This window comes from Eucyclogobius newberryi, unplaced genomic scaffold (genome assembly GCF_026437365.1).
Source record: "Eucyclogobius newberryi isolate DKJ021-1_F unplaced genomic scaffold, fEucNew1.0.hap1 SCAF_17, whole genome shotgun sequence".
NCBI lineage: Eukaryota > Metazoa > Chordata > Actinopteri > Gobiiformes > Gobiidae > Eucyclogobius > Eucyclogobius newberryi.
In genome coordinates, this window is record NW_027315801.1 from 1,835,684 (window position 1) to 1,852,846 (window position 17,163).

The 17,163-nt window shown below is 37.6% G+C and overlaps 1 protein-coding gene across 1 annotated transcript; it reads left to right on the plus strand.

The window, feature by feature from the left end:
* Positions 1 to 7,019: 7,019 nt before the first annotated feature.
* tcea2 (transcription elongation factor A (SII), 2) lies at positions 7,020 to 16,628 on the plus strand. The gene is made up of 10 exons (XM_072448597.1): positions 7,020 to 7,131; positions 9,796 to 9,858; positions 11,557 to 11,662; positions 11,860 to 11,953; positions 12,028 to 12,158; positions 12,956 to 13,012; positions 13,121 to 13,275; positions 14,404 to 14,550; positions 14,765 to 14,895; positions 16,589 to 16,628. The coding sequence occupies exons 1-10, from the start codon at positions 7,063 to 7,065 to the stop codon at positions 16,626 to 16,628; spliced, it is 993 nt and encodes a 330-aa protein (XP_072304698.1). The 5' UTR covers positions 7,020 to 7,062.
* Positions 16,629 to 17,163: the final 535 nt, after the last annotated feature.

Below are 17,163 nucleotides of genomic sequence, written 5' to 3' on the forward strand. Positions count from 1 at the left end.
AAGGAAAGAAAATCCTCCATACAGTCCATCCAGCCGTAGACTGCACTGCCCTCTGGTGGGCTTTTACTAAACATGCAGTTTTAGTCAGCTTTCTGGTTTCCTGTCTGTAAAGTGCTTGAAAATGACTTCCTTGAGCATAACATTTTGTACACTTCTGTATTTAATCATCGCTTTCTTTGTGAATCAACAGTATTTAACGGTTAAGGATCTCATCTTCAGCTGGAGTGGAAATGTGTGGAGCCTCTTTTGTTCACTTTATCCTTTGTTATATATTGTCTTCGTATTGTGTAACTTTGACTTTTAAGGTCGATTTTTTAAATGTGCTTTTCAGATAAAATGACATTGTTGAAACTTTTTATACAGTTCATCTAATTAAATCTCCACTTTTAGCCAAAACATGGACTTTTCATTTTGGTTGTTTTTATTGCACTGAAAATCATAGAGAAATCTGTCCTTGTACTGTGAATGGGCTTGCATCTCCGCAAACCTGACCCGTACTTTATGATTTTCTTATTTAGACTTTATTTTTGTGTATTTCAACCTGTTGTAAATATCACGTTTTACATCAATCAAGTAAGTATTTGTGGAGAAAAGTTGAAAAATCTGCGACAGGAAGTGACATCACACAAGGGATTATTCGTCAACTGTTGTTGTTGTTCTTGTTATTGTTGTTGTTGTTGTTGTTTTATGGCGGTTGGCATCCAAGTGTTGCATTACCACCAGACTTTATTCTTTCGACTGCATCGGATCAGAGTCCGACCGGCTTCATTCCAGAGCTGACTCTTCTTCATCTTCCTCTTCTTTGATGTTCGGTGCTTCCGCTGTACAGCTTTATTCTTTAGACTTTATTCTTTAGACTTTATTCTTTAGGCTTTATTCTTTAGACTTTATTCTTTAGACTTTATTCTTTAGACTTCTTTAGACTTTAGACTTTATTCTTTAGACTTTATTCTTTAGACTTTAGACTTTATTCTTTAGACTTTATTCTTTAGACTTTATTCTTTAGGCTTTATTCTTTAGACTTTAGACTTTATTCTTTAGACTTTATTCTTTAGACTTTATTCTTTAGACTTTATTCTTTAGGCTTTATTCTTTAGACTTTAGACTTTATTCTTTAGGCTTTATTCTTTAGACTTTATTCTTTAGACTTTATTCTTTAGACTTTATTCTTTAGGCTTTATTCTTTAGACTTTATTCTTTAGGCTTTATTCTTTAGACTTTATTCTTTAGACTTTAGACTTTATTCTTTAGACTTTATTCTTTAGACTTTATTCTTTAGACTTTAGACTTTATTCTTTAGACTTTATTCTTTAGGCTTTATTCTTTAGGCTTTATTCTTTATTTATTCTTTAGGCTTTATTCTTTAGACTTTATTCTTTAGACTTTAGACTTTATTCTTTAGACTTTATTCTTTAGGCTTTATTCTTTAGACTTTATTCTTTAGACTTTATTCTTTATTCTTTAGGCTTTATTCTTTAGACTTTATTCTTTATTTATTCTTTAGGCTTTATTCTTTAGACTTTATTCTTTAGACTTTATTCTTTAGACTTTATTCTTTAGGCTTTATTCTTTAGACTTTAGACTTTATTCTTTAGACTTTATTCTTTAGGCTTTATTCTTTAGACTTTATTCTTTAGACTTTAGACTTTATTCTTTAGGCTTTATTCTTTAGACTTTAGACTTTATTCTTTAGACTTTATTCTTTAGACTTTATTCTTTAGACTTTATTCTTTAGACTTTATTCTTTAGGCTTTATTCTTTAGACTTTATTCTTTAGACTTTAGACTTTATTCTTTAGACTTTATTCTTTAGACTTTAGACTTTATTCTTTAGACTTTATTCTTTAGACTTTATTCTTTAGACTTTAGACTTTATTCTTTAGACTTTATTCTTTAGGCTTTATTCTTTAGGCTTTATTCTTTATTTATTCTTTAGGCTTTATTCTTTAGACTTTATTCTTTAGACTTTATTCTTTAGACTTTATTCTTTAGACTTTATTCTTTAGACTTTATTCTTTAGACTTTAGACTTTATTCTTTATTCTTTAGGCTTTATTCTTTAGACTTTAGACTTTATTCTTTAGACTTTATTCTTTAGGCTTTATTCTTTAGACTTTATTCTTTAGACTTTAGACTTTATTCTTTATTCTTTAGGCTTTATTCTTTAGACTTTATTCTTTAGGCTTTATTCTTTAGACTTTATTGTTTAGACTTTATTCTTTAGACTTTATTCTTTAGACTTTAGACTTTATTCTTTAGGCTTTATTCTTTAGACTTTATTCTTTAGACTTTATTCTTTAGGCTTTATTCTTTAGGCTTTATTCTTTAGGCTTTATTCTTTAGACTTTATTCTTTAGGCTTTATTCTTTAGACTTTATTCTTTAGGCTTTATTCTTTAGACTTTATTCTTTAGACTTTATTCTTTAGGCTTTATTCTTTAGACTTTATTCTTTAGACTTTATTCTTTAGACTTTATTCTTTAGACTTTATTCTTTAGACTTTATTCTTTAGGCTTTATTCTTTAGGCTTTATTCTTTAGACTTTATTCTTTAGACTTTATTCTTTAGACTTTATTCTTTAGACTTTATTCTTTAGACTTTATTCTTAGACTTTATTCTTTAGGCTTTATTCTTTAGGCTTTATTCTTTAGACTTTATTCTTTAGGCTTTATTCTTTAGGCTTTATTCTTTAGGCTTTATTCTTTAGACTTTATTCTTTAGACTTTATTCTTTAGGCTTTATTCTTTAGACTTTATTCTTTAGACTTTATTCTTTAGACTTTATTCTTTAGACTTTATTCTTTAGGCTTTATTCTTTAGGCTTTATTCTTTAGACTTTATTCTTTAGACTTTATTCTTTAGACTTTATTCTTTAGACTTTATTCTTTAGACTTTATTCTTTAGACTTTATTCTTTAGGCTTTATTCTTTAGACTTTATTCTTTAGACTTTATTCTTTAGACTTTATTCTTTAGACTTTATTCTTTAGACTTTATTCTTTAGACTTTATTCTTAGACTTTATTCTTTAGGCTTTATTCTTTAGGCTTTATTCTTTAGACTTTATTCTTTAGGCTTTATTCTTTAGGCTTTATTCTTTAGACTTTATTCTTTAGACTTTATTCTTTAGGCTTTATTCTTTAGGCTTTATTCTTTAGACTTTATTCTTTAGACTTTATTCTTTAGGCTTTATTCTTTAGACTTTATTCTTTAGGCTTTATTCTTTAGACTTTATTCTTTAGGCTTTATTCTTTAGACTTTATTCTTTAGGCTTTATTCTTTAGACTTTATTCTTTAGACTTTATTCTTTAGACTTTATTCTTTAGACTTTATTCTTTAGACTTTATTCTTTAGACTTTATTCTTTAGGCTTTATTCTTTAGACTTTATTCTTTAGACTTTATTCTTTAGGCTTTATTCTTTAGACTTTATTCTTTAGGCTTTATTCTTTAGACTTTATTGTTTAGACTTTATTCTTTAGGCTTTATTCTTTAGACTTTATTCTTTAGACTTTATTCTTTAGACTTTATTCTTTAGACTTTAGACTTTATTCTTTAGGCTTTATTCTTTAGACTTTATTCTTTAGACTTTATTCTTTAGGCTTTATTCTTTAGGCTTTATTCTTTAGACTTTATTCTTTAGACTTTATTCTTTAGGCTTTATTCTTTAGACTTTATTCTTTAGGCTTTATTCTTTAGACTTTATTCTTTAGACTTTATTCTTTAGGCTTTATTCTTTAGACTTTATTCTTTAGACTTTATTCTTTAGACTTTATTCTTTAGGCTTTATTCTTTAGGCTTTATTCTTTAGACTTTATTCTTTAGACTTTATTCTTTAGACTTTATTCTTTAGGCTTTATTCTTTAGACTTTATTCTTTAGGCTTTATTCTTTAGACTTTATTCTTTAGACTTTATTCTTTAGACTTTATTCTTTAGGCTTTATTCTTTAGGCTTTATTCTTTAGACTTTATTCTTTAGACTTTATTCTTTATTTATTCTTTAGACTTTATTCTTTAGACTTTATTCTTTAGGCTTTATTCTTTATTTATTCTTTAGGCTTTATTCTTTAGGCTTTATTCTTTAGGCTTTATTCTTTATTTATTCTTTAGGCTTTATTCTTTAGACTTTAGACTTTATTCTTTAGACTTTATTCTTTAGGCTTTATTCTTTATTTATTCTTTAGGCTTTATTCTTTAGACTTTAGACTTTATTCTTTAGGCTTTATTCTTTAGGCTTTATTCTTTAGACTTTATTCTTTAGACTTTATTCTTTAGACTTTATTCTTTAGACTTTATTCTTAGACTTTATTCTTTAGGCTTTATTCTTTAGACTTTATTCTTTAGACTTTATTCTTTAGACTTTATTCTTTAGACTTTATTCTTTAGGCTTTATTCTTTATTTATTCTTTAGGCTTTATTCTTTAGACTTTAGACTTTATTCTTTAGACTTTATTCTTTAGGCTTTATTCTTTATTTATTCTTTAGGCTTTATTCTTTAGACTTTATTCTTTAGGCTTTATTCTTTATTTATTCTTTAGGCTTTATTCTTTAGACTTTAGACTTTATTCTTTAGACTTTATTCTTTAGACTTTATTCTTTAGACTTTATTCTTAGACTTTATTCTTTAGGCTTTATTCTTTAGACTTTATTCTTTAGACTTTATTCTTTAGACTTTATTCTTTAGGCTTTATTCTTTAGACTTTATTCTTTAGGCTTTATTCTTTAGACTTTATTCTTTAGACTTTATTCTTTAGACTTTATTCTTTAGACTTTATTCTTTAGGCTTTATTCTTTAGACTTTATTCTTTAGACTTTAGACTTTATTCTTTAGACTTTATTCTTTAGGCTTTATTCTTTAGACTTTATTCTTTAGACTTTATTCTTTAGGCTTTATTCTTTAGGCTTTATTCTTTAGGCTTTATTCTTTAGGCTTTATTCTTTATTCTTTAGGCTTTATTCTTTAGACTTTATTCTTTATTCTTTAGGCTTTATTCTTTAGGCTTTATTCTTTAGACTTTATTCTTTATTCTTTAGACTTTATTCTTTAGACTTTAGACTTTATTCTTTAGACTTTATTCTTTAGACTTTATTCTTTATTTATTCTTTAGGCTTTATTCTTTAGGCTTTATTCTTTAGACTTTAGACTTTATTCTTTAGACTTTATTCTTTAGGCTTTATTCTTTAGACTTTATTCTTTAGGCTTTATTCTTTAGACTTTATTCTTTAGACTTTAGACTTTATTCTTTATTTATTCTTTAGACTTTATTCTTTAGACTTTATTCTTTAGACTTTATTCTTTAGGCTTTATTCTTTAGACTTTATTCTTTAGGCTTTATTCTTTAGGCTTTATTCTTTAGGCTTTAGACTTTATTTATTCTTTAGACTTTATTCTTTAGGCTTTATTCTTTAGGCTTTATTCTTTAGGCTTTAGACTTTATTTATTCTTTAGACTTTATTCTTTAGACTTTATTCTTTAGGCTTTATTCTTTAGGCTTTATTCTTTAGGCTTTAGACTTTATTTATTCTTTAGACTTTATTCTTTAGGCTTTATTCTTTAGACTTTATTCTTTATTTATTCTTTAGACTTTATTCTTTAGGCTTTATTCTTTAGACTTTATTCTTTAGACTTTATTCTTTAGGCTTTATTCTTTAGACTTTAGACTTTATTTATTCTTTAGACTTTATTCTTTAGACTTTATTCTTTAGGCTTTATTCTTTAGACTTTAGACTTTAGGCTTTATTCTTTAGACTTTATTCTTTAGGCTTTATTCTTTAGACTTTATTCTTTAGACTTTATTCTTTAGACTTTATTCTTTAGACTTTATTCTTTAGGCTTTATTCTTTAGACTTTATTCTTTAGGCTTTATTCTTTAGACTTTATTCTTTAGGCTTTATTCTTTAGGCTTTATTCTTTAGACTTTATTCTTTAGGCTTTATTCTTTAGACTTTATTCTTTAGGCTTTATTCTTTAGGCTTTATTCTTTAGACTTCAACCCTAACTCTAACCCACATTAGATGAGTTTTGGCCCAGTGGTTGCTGGGTAATTTCCTATCATGATGTCATAAAATACAAACAGGAAGTAAAATTATAAACCTAAAAAAAATTGCTATTCTGAATAAAAATGTGTATTGTTTATAATTTAAAAAAATATATTTATCTTAACTGCATTTTAGGTAATATTTAAGCTTTTGTGTATTTTTAATTGTGTTTAGTTATTTTTTGTTTTTTTAAATACCTTTTTTAATTTTGTTTTGTTATTCTGTGATGTTTTTATATATTTTTAATTTTTTTATTGTTTCTGTGATGTTTTTATACTTTTTTGAAATGTTGTATTGTTATTTTGTGATTTCTATATAAGTATTTTAATTGTCTATTATTATTCTGTGATGTTTTAATACTTTATAAACATGTTGTATTGTTATTTTGGGATATTGTTATACTTTTTAATTGTGTATTATTATTCTGTGATATTTTTATACCTTTTAAATTGTGTTTTGTTATTCTGTGATGTTTTTATATTTTTTTGGAAATTTTGTATAGTTATTGTGATTTTTGTATACATTTTTAAATTGTGTATTGTTATTCTGTGATGTTTTAATACTTTTTTTTATTTTTTGTCGTTATTTTGTGATGTTTTTATACTTAAAAAAAAATAGTTATTTTGTGATTTTTGTATACATTTTTTAATTGTGTATTATTATTCTGTGATATTTTTATACCTTTTAAATTGTGTTTTGTTATTTTGTGATTTTTTGTATACATTTTAAAGTATTATTATTCTGTGACATTTTTTCTACCTTTTAAATAGTGTGAGGTTTTTAAAAATGCATTTCTGATTAAATATGATACAATTCTGTGATCCTTTACCCCGCTGCATAATAAACGCGCCGGTGTCAACAGTGGTCAAACCGTCACGTCACGTCACATGACACGAGCCTCATCCATTCATTCAGAACCACATGTCCCATGAGGCCGCAGCGCGCGCCACAACAAACACGCACAGAGAGAGGCCACACAGCGGGGGACACTTCACTCTCTTCTCCCCTTCATCCACCCATGGAGCTACGGCCATGGCGAAGGACGCAGAGGTGGAGCGCATCGCCAGGACGCTGGACAAGATGGTGCACAAGAAGAACACGGTGAGGGCCTGGGACCGGGGGAGAGCGCGTGGATGTGGGGGACAGGGGCCCGGCACGCGGCACAAAAGGCGGTCAGGTGACGGGGCCCGGCCGGGACGCGGCACAAAAGGCGGTCAGGTGACGGGGCCCGGCCGCTCCAGGAGGGTTCTGGAAGTGCGTGCGCGCGTGGACCGGGGGGACACGGCTCATCCAGGGCCCAGTGCGTGTGTCAGGGGCCTTAAAGACGGGACATGAGGGTTAAACATGGGGCCAGTTTCACACCTTGTGCTAATCAGTGTCATTGTGTCAATCACGGTCAGCGCGAAAAAACAAGTGTAAAGTTGTTTTTTCTACAGAAGTTCAAGGCAAAATATGTAAAGTCACGGATTTTGTTCTAGTAAATGATGTAAACCAATCAATTTAGGACATTTTATATATAATAAGTATTAATCCTATTCAATAAATGTCATTTACTAAAGTCATGGATGTTGATTCATCTCTTCATTTGGACGATGACAAAGCTTTGTATTAGTTTCATTTTGACAAATTCATATTATTTGAAAGCTTATATATTTTTTTAGGTTTGAGTCTTTGTTCAACCTAATGTTGAAGCCGCTTTAGTCGGCTAAAAAGACAAACAACAGTTTTGTTTTAGTTAAAAATACAACATGATAATTCACATCCAGTGAATATAACATTTAGTGACTTTAAGTGCATGAAAATGAAGAAATAAGGAGTTGTTGTTTACTGGAGGTTTGGGCGTGTCCTCACCGCTCATTCTCCCCAAACGATGAGCCGCAGGAGACTCATCAGCTCATGCACTTATTTCCATGACAACGGGCGTCAGGAGGAAAGCCGTGCTCTTGTTGCCTGTGGCGTCCCCACGAGGACGAGGCGCTGCAGGCGGCAGAGACACGTCTTTCTGTGTGGCATTAGTGCTGTCGCCTCATCGCAAGAAGGTCCTGGGTTCGACTCCCGGGCGTTTGCATGTTCTCCCCGTGTCTGCAGGTTTCCTCTGCTTCCCTGATAAAGAGATGCTACATCTCAGTGGAACTTTACAAATATACAAAAGAGCTTTATTTTTTATAACATTTCAAGTGCTTTCGCTCACCGCTGTGTCTTGGTCATCTTGTGGTCATCTTGTGGTCATCTACTTTCACTCCACACTCTCTGCTTCCGGGTGTGGAGAGCTGCTCCGAGACTCCTGTTTTAAGCTCTTGCAGCGGCCGTTCCGTGTGGTCCAGGCTCTGGCTGCTGTGTTCACACTGTCCAGACACAATGTGACCAATGGCAGCGTGAAAACACCTGGGACTGTTGTCGCTCACTAATGAGAGGAAACCCCCGTTTATTAGTCTCTTTAAGTTTATTCTGCAGTTTAGAGACTAAAGTGTTTTCAGTGGTGCTGTGTCATAATGAAGCAGCAGAGGTGAGGAGGAGGTGGGGAGGAGGTGAGGAGGAGGAGGTGGAGAGGAGGTGGAGAGGAGGAGGTGGAGAGGAGGAGGTGGGGAGGAGGAGGAGGTGGGGAGGAGAGGAGGAGGAGGAGGTGGAGAGGAGGAGGAGAGGAGGTGGAGAGGAGGAGGAGAGGAGGTGGAGAGGAGGAGGAGAGGTGGAGAGGTGGAGAGGAGGTGGGGAGGAGAGGAGGAGAAGGAGGTGGAGAGGAGGTGGGGAGGAGGTGGGGAGGAGGAGGAGAGGTGGAGAGGAGGAGGAGAGGAGGTGGGGAGGAGGAGGAGAGGTGGAGAGGAGGTGGAGAGGAGGTGGGGAGGAGGTGGGGAGGAGGAGGAGAGGAGGTGAGCGTGGTGCACTCCAATACCAGATTAAAGGTGTTTTTGACAGTATTTCCGGGACATGGACAGATTCAGAACAGCAGTAGAATAATATTTCTGGCATGTCCTTTGCACCTCAAAGTACATTAACACGACCGTTTAGTTTTTAGCACTTGTATGAGATGTTTTCACCTTCATATGTGCATCAGTGACCTCCAGCTCTACTTGTACTGCAGTACTTGTACTGTACTGCAGTACAAGTACTGTACTGCACTGCAATACTTGTACATTTCCTTTTTCCTCATCAGAACATCTGATCGAGCTTTACCATTAGGACTTTGTTGGATGTGGCTGGGCAATGTTTCTCTTTAGTTTTTACATTTGCGGTCGTGTTCTGGACTTTGCGGTCGTGTTCTGGACTTTGCGGTCGTGTTCTGGACTTTGCGGTCGTGTTCTGGACTTTGCGGTCGTGTTCTGGACTTTGCGGTCGTGTTCTGGACTTTGCGGTCGTGTTCTGGACTTGACCACATGAAGCTCGTCCAGTAGTTTTCATTTTCAGCAAGAATCTTCCCTGTGACTCAAAGAGGAATTTAAAATTATTTAACAAATGCATAAAATGCCAGTTAAACATTTTACTTTGAACATGTTTACATTATGTGAGAGAGTATATTGTAAATTAGTATATTATATATACCATATGTATATTGTCAAGCCTTATCTGTGAATAAAACATAAAGTATATATTCTTTGCGATATAAATTCTTAAAATATGCCCACAAAATGATATATTTTGTTCCCTTTCGGGGTCGCGGTTGACTGGAGCCTATCCCAGTGACTTTGGGCCTTAGACGGGGTACAACCAGGACAGGGGCCAGCTTGTCGCAGGGTTATTAATATAGTTTCATATTATTTGTTTTAACAGGAAGGAGCTCTGGATTTACTGCAGGAACTAAAGAATATGAAGATGTCTTTGGAGACGCTGCAGGTAAAGACTTAAGACTCTTGTTCAGTTGTGTATCATTTGAGGGCGGTGGGTGCTCGATGGCGAGCGTCTGGTGTCTGGTTCTTTCCTCACGGGGCCTGGCCGGGCACAGCCTGGAGGAATGACCTGGGACCGTCCTCCCATGGACCCACCACCTGAAGGGAGGAACCATAAGGGGCCAGTGCAGGGAGAGCTGGGCGGCAGTCGACGGCAGGGGCCTCGACAACTGGATCTCCGAAACCGACTCTGGGGACATGGAACGTCTCCTCGCTGGGGAAGAAAGAGCCTGAGCTTGTCCCAGGTGAACAATGGGGTCGCGTCCCTCCGCCTTCGGGTGGGGGACAGGTCTCTCACTGTTGTGGCGGCCTACGGGCCAAACAGCAGTGCAGAGTACCCGGCCTTCTTGGAGTCCTTGGGAGGGGTACTGGACAGTGCACCGACCGGGGACTCCGTTGTTCTACTGGGGGACTTCAACGCCCACGTGGGCAATGACAGTGACACCTGTAGAGGGGTGATCGGGAAGAACGGCTTCCCCGATCTGAACCCGAGCGGTGTTCAGTTATTGGACTTCTGTGCTAGCCACGGATTGTCCATAACGAACACCATGTTCAAGCACAAGGGTGTTCATCAGTGCACGTGGCACCAGGACACCCTAGGCCGGAGGTCAATGATCGACTTTGTTGTCGTGTCATCTGACCTCCGGCTGCGTGTCTTGGACACTCGGGTGAAGAGAGGGGCAGAGTTGTCAACCGATCACCACCTGGTGGTGAGTTGGATCCGCTGGCGGAGGAGGAAGCCGGACAGACTTGGCAGACCCAAGCGCATTGTGAGGGTCTGTTGGGAACGTCTAGTGGAGCCCTCTGTCAGTAGGGTATTTAACTCGTACCTCCGGGAGAGCTTCTCCCATGTCCCGGGGGAGGCTGGGGACATTGAGTCCAAGCGGACTATGTTCTCGACCTCCATCGTCATTGCGGATGAATCCGAACCCGGTGGTGAACACCGACATTAAGGGATGCGGTCGGGCTGAAGAGGAGGCCTATCAGACCTCTTTGACTTGTGGGACTCCTGAGGCTGAGGTTGACTGGTACCGTCAGGCTTGTGCTGTTGCAGAGGCAAACACCCCGTTAATGAGGAGTTTGGGGAGGCCAAGCAGGAGGACTATCGGTCGGCCGCAATGACATTCTGGCAAACCGGAGGGGGCAAAGCAAGTGCATTACCAACACCGTTTATGGTGTGGGTGGAGACTTGTTGATCTGGCGGACGGTGGAAGGAATACTGTGAGGAACTCCTGAATCCCACAGTCATGTCTTCCAAAGAGGAAGCAGAGACGGAGGATTCGTAGACTTACTCTTCCAGTTGAAGTCACTGTGGCAGGATAGAATATTGTGCTTAACATTTAAGTTATCACTGGTTTATCACAAGATCAAGTCAGCATTTGATAAGAAATTATTATTTTCTGTTTGTATCTGTTTGTATACTTGTTTTCACTATAGTCTGCGTTTCAGTTCCACTCAAGAGTGTTCCAGGCGCCAGAGTGAGCCATACTGCTTTGAAAGAGTCCACTACGGTTCACTTTAGGATCATACGAACTGGTGGAAACCAGTCTTTATGTTCCAGGTGTCCCACAAGGGTCAATACTGGCCCCCGCATTGTTCCATATACATTGTGTCAAACGGTTCTGTTTGTTTCCCCCCCGCGCAGTCAACACGAGTGGGGATGTCTGTGAACGCTGCGAGGAAGCTAAGCACAGACGAAGAGGTCCAGACTTTGGCCAAAGTTCTCATAAAATCCTGGAAGAAACTGATTGGTATGTGATCTTTCTGCTGAGCATTACGGAACGTGCAGTGAAGATTAGATGATGATTGAACTAATTGGACTGCATCTCGATTATCTCATGATATTGTATTATATGAAGACAAAGTAATAAGAGAACTCTGTATTTTTAACACGTGTGATAAAGATTAAATGTGTTAAAGGTTTTCATGCCAGTTTTGTTTCTTTCAGATGGTGCAGAGAAAAAGTCAGAGGAAAAGGAGACGAAGGCGGAGTCTCTGGTTAGGTCTTCATCCACCTCTAAAGACATTGGCCACGAGAACAGGTTAGAGCGGACGCAAGGTTAACTCGCTTCATGATAACGTCCATCTTTTAAACGCTTCCTGTACGCTTTCCCAGCTGCAAAACCGAGGAGCCCCAGACGCCCGCTCCCTCCTCTCGGATGACTTCCTTCCCGCCGGCCCCGGTCACCACCGACGGCGTCCGCAACAAGTGTCGAGAGCTGCTGGTGGCCGCGCTCCAGACGGACGGTCAGACAACGCTACTTTATCTAGCCTTCGTGAGAGGATGGTTAGACAGTGTGGCCATAACAAGAGCTCTAGTGCAGGTGTTCCCAACCTGAGGGGCGGGGCATCCTAGTGGCGAGAGTGCCCGGGGGTCCACAGTGCTCTGTCTGGTCAGCGGGTCAGAAGAATCATAGAGCACTGGGAGTGAACGGGAAGGAATGATGCACACAACTGTAAAGCAATGTTAAAAGTTTAGAAAAGAGCCATATTAAACACATTCTTTTATTATTTAAAGGGGCAGTACCCAATAATTTCACGTAATAAAGTCTTGTAAAAGCACCCGTTTTATTCTCAGGAAGTGCGCCGTTGGCATGCTAAAGTTTGTTAGCTTTAGTGTGACGTAAACTCTGCTCTGAAAGTTGTGAAAAGCACTTCTAAACTCACCACATTGAATTATAATTACTCTTATGATTGGGTATGTGAGCAATAGCTGTTTTTCAGTGTGTTGATTATACGCCTACGACGGACTAATGATCTGTTATGTTGGTTTATGAAGAATATGCACAAAGTCTTGTATTTTTGCAAAAAAAGCACAAGCTGAGATTTCTATTAAAGAGATAATTGATCATTTTTTAAGTCATGGAAATGTTTCGATTTTCACCGACGCCTCATGTCGTGTGACTTCCTTGTTATCGACACAGTTCATGTTGAGGCTTAATATGATTTCATACGCCCACTTTATCTTGAACCAGGCTTTGAGTTCTGGAGCACACACTGTACTGACAAACCACTGCTTCTTAATGACTTTCTTCTCGTTACAGGAGACTACAAATCCTACGGGACGGACTGTGCTCATCTGGCAGCACAGATTGAGGACTATATCCTTTCACTGTCTCACATGTTCTAGACGTTATAGACGTGTCTGATCTGCTTAAATAATGTGACGTGACTAAACTAAAGCGCTTGGTCCTGAACGCGGCGCTCACATATCTACCAGGAGTTCAAGTGCACTGACATGAAGTACAAGAGCCGCCTCCGGAGCCGTATCTCCAACCTGAAGGACCAGAAGAACCCAGACCTGCGGCGGAACGTTCTGTCCGGGCACACGGGCCCCCAGCGCATCGCCAGCATGAGCGCAGAGGTCAGGGGTCAGAAGGGCTTCTCGGGCTTTCGATACTTTCACTGTAGAGCGGCTGTACCTCATGGATCGTGTCTGACTCTCACAGCGCGATGCTTCTGTCAAAGAAGACGACGCTTTTGTCTTTAGAGTTGTGATAATCGATAACTGCTGTGGATCGTGGTTTATATTTCGGACGTATCGATCTGAAACGACTTTAGTGATAAGTCCTGATGCTGCTCATTCACACAAAGCTGTTGAAAGGTCTGACATGCTAATGCAGCCAGGTCGGGTGTCCTCGTCGGCGCTTTCTGTCGTCGGCTTCATTTCACGACCAAAATGATCCAGTTTTGCTGCTTTGGTTAAACTGGCAGCCTGTCATTTACCCTCAGAACCACGGGGACGGGACGGGAGGGGACGGGACGGGACGGGAGGGCTGGATCAAACCTGTCGGCTGAAAAGAGACGCAAACCTCTGCGTCTATATCATACGAGACCTTTTTTTAAGGTTGAATAAATTCTAGTCTCCAGATTTTTAAAAAACGGCTGACAGAATGCATTTCAACCTTTTTTCTCTTTTTTTTTAAGCCTTGGGTTTCACAAAGTGGCGTCTTGATTACAGAAAAAATAAAAGATTGCTCAAACACGAATGAGAAGCGAAAAACCATCAAGTTCAAGTTACATTTTAATATGTCTGAGTTTGGCATTTCTGGTGATATTACGGTACTTTAACCCGCTTCACTGAAGTGAGTAAAGGCTCGTGCTGCTTTATGTCAGGGGGTCCCAAACTTTTCAGGCCACGCCCCCCAAATCGGCCCCTCCCAGTAAAACAAAATTTCGTTTGTAATCATTTCAAATTGTAAACCTTTTTAAATTAGGTTTATTAAAAATGTGTAGTTTTATTTTTTTGTTTGACCCAAAATGGCTTTAATACAGTGTCAACATTTTTAAATTAATTTATGAAACCACCTGGGGGCCCCCACCTCAAGCTTCATGACCCCCAATTCGGGAACCACTGCTTAATGCGACGACTATTGTGGCAATCTTTGGAAAAAATGTCTTTGAAATCAACATTTTCACATGCAAAGATGATATAAAGTGGTGAAAATAAATTAAAAAGTGGAAAAAACGCGTCTGAAAAGTCTTGTTTCAGGAGATGGCCAGTGCGGAGCTGAAGCAGATTCGCGAGACTCTGACCAAAGAGTCGATCCGCGAGCACCAGCTGTCCAGAGTGGGCGGGACCGAGACTGACATGTTTGTGTGCAGCAAGTGCAAAAGCAAGAACTGCACCTACAACCAGGTAAAATGTGGAGGCGCCGCAGTAACTGAGGGGAAATGACGCTGGACGGAGCGGGGGCACCAGCCGGAAATCAAATCAAATGGAGCTCCTAATGTTTGTGTAGTTCACTGTCACAACCTAAAATAATAATATAGCCTTTATTTCTTAAACCAGCCTCTTGTGCTTAAGACCTTTTTTAGTTTGAATCCCTCATACGCTCGCTCTCGTGTCCCAGGTGCAGACTCGCAGCGCCGATGAACCCATGACCACCTTCGTCGTGTGCAACAACTGCGGCAACAGATGGAAGGTAAACGCACACGGCAACACACTAAAATTGGCCCTAGTGAATGAATGTGAGCGTGAACTGTCTGTAATGTCTATGTCTCTGTGTTGGCCTGCGACAAGTTGGCCACTGTCCAGGGTGTGCCCCGCCTAAGGCCCGAAGTCACTGGGATAGGCTCCAGTCACCCGCGACCCCGAAAGGGAACAAGCGGTAGAAAATGGATGGATGGATGGTTCAGCGGTTTAATGAGGTTTTGAAGAAGAGGAAAACAAATACAAGGACAGAACAAAAAAGACTCCTCTCCTGCTACTAAATAATACAAATGGTAAAGAGGAAAATGTTAAATATTTCATAGATTTTTCATGTGATACTGCCTTTTAATTACATGTTTTAACATGATCTATCTAGAAATATTTATAAATTTTTGCCACAGTTAAAAACCCTTAAAATAAATAAATACAATGTCAATATTATTCATGCTTAAATACTGCAGCCACAGTCTCAGTGTAAAATATGTATGGTTTTGACTGACTGTACTATTGCAGTACCGCTTATGCCCACAAGAGGGCGCCAGAGACTGTACGTGACACATTCGCTGTGCCGCCTCCAGCCATCAAAACGTTGCCACAAATCTCTCTTTTCCAAATGTTTCCCCACAGTTATTAAAGATTACGCGTGGGTAATTATGTGGAAAATGAACTATTCAACATAAATTGCCAAACAAAAAGTAATCTAAAAAGTTGAATGTCATCCCAAAAACAAATCTCTACATTGATTTTGTGGCTTAATGCCCAGTGTGCTGTCGTGACCAGGAAGTGTTTTTCTGCGTTCACGGGGCCCTCAGGAGACATGGATACTGCACAAGTCGGGAAAACCCCTCCGGAACCGATTTATCTCAAACATTTGAACTCTTTTCCGCATTTTCAGGGGTTTAATGTCCAGTTTCTTTATTGTAAGAGCAGCAGATTTGCCAAACAAAGCAATAACGTTTCGCTTTTACGAAGAATAACTACAACAAAAGTGACCCATGAGCTCAGACTGATGGTTTTTAATATTTCTGACGTGATAAATCCAGACTTTCTGAGATAAAAGTGCACGAAAACTGGAAAACCCGACTGAAAAACAACTTTTGTCATCGTCGCAAATATCTGCTTCTGTAATTTTCCCTCATGACCCTCTCCGAGACGCCATTGGCTGTCTTTTTGAACCTTCCCTGCTCTAGCCCCGCCCCCTCGTGGTTGCTTCCTGTTGACTCGGGGTCAAGGTGAAGGGACCAGTTTGTTTGTGAAGTGGCTCGCGGGCGGTGGAAGGAGCACAAACACAACAAAAGAGTCCAACCTGCGCCTTTTTATGATTTATTCCAGCTCATGCTCACATTTATAAGCGACATTGTAACTTCAAAGTCGATTTTCTCACATTTTAGATTTTCTTTTACGAGTACACGTAAAATGCATTTCTCTCCCACAGATGCGTAAAGATCAGGCCTGAAAGTGGCACATAAAAACACCAAAGGAAGATCTAGTTTACAAAAATCTTAAATAAGAAATCCAAAATCATTGTTTTTGTGTCTAATACGTCTATAAAGTCAAACTATACATTTAAACCTGGCTCAGTCCAAGATTGTAAAGTTTGGTGTGTCTCTGTGGAAGAACATTTCATATAATACACAAACAAAACCGATTATATAGGTTAATTAAATGAAATATTAGATTGACGTCTTCTTACTGCTGTTTAATATCTTTGTGAATAATCTTTCTTTGCTCTCTTGTTTTGCAGTTCTGTTAAACTCAAATGTCCTGGAGATGAAATGAACTGACACGGGAGAAAAAAAACAACAGAAAATGTGTTTATTATTTTTTTTTTCATGATTTCACATGATAAACATTTAAATAAATTATAAACATGTAATATATGAAGAAATAATGTGCCAGTTCTAATCAGTAATTCTGTTTATTTTGTATGAAGCACTCTTATTTTGGATGTAGATAAAGATTAAAGCCGCATGAGACATTGTACCGAGGCCTTGTGAAAACAGTGCCTTTCTTTTCCAAACTTTGATATCACATATTTTGCATTTTCTATTAAATTTGCTCTTGGATTAAAAACACCAGAGTGGTTTCTTTACAAAAACAGTAATGTATAGAATGAAAAGAAAATCTGAAAACTGTAAAATTGCAAAGATTCCATCACCAGGCTCGTCAGTTTTGAAGAAGCAAACGCAAATATTTTGGGTTTAGTTTTTATTTGCAGTGACTGGAGAGTAGTTTGAGCGGCGTCGAACATGCTAGCTGTTAGCTTGAGTCTATTTTCATTAGTTAAATGGTTAGAAACTGTAAATTATCTGTCTTAAT

Coding starts and splice junctions, on each gene's coding strand:
- tcea2 (XM_072448597.1), top strand. CDS start 7,063: ATGGCGAAGGACGCAGAGGTGGAGCGCATCGCCAGGACGCTGGACAAG. Junction 9,859..11,556: donor TGTCTTTGGAGACGCTGCAG/GTAAAGACTTAA, acceptor CCCCCCGCGCAG/TCAACACGAGTGGGGATGTC. Junction 14,551..14,764: donor AGAACTGCACCTACAACCAG/GTAAAATGTGGA, acceptor CTCGTGTCCCAG/GTGCAGACTCGCAGCGCCGA.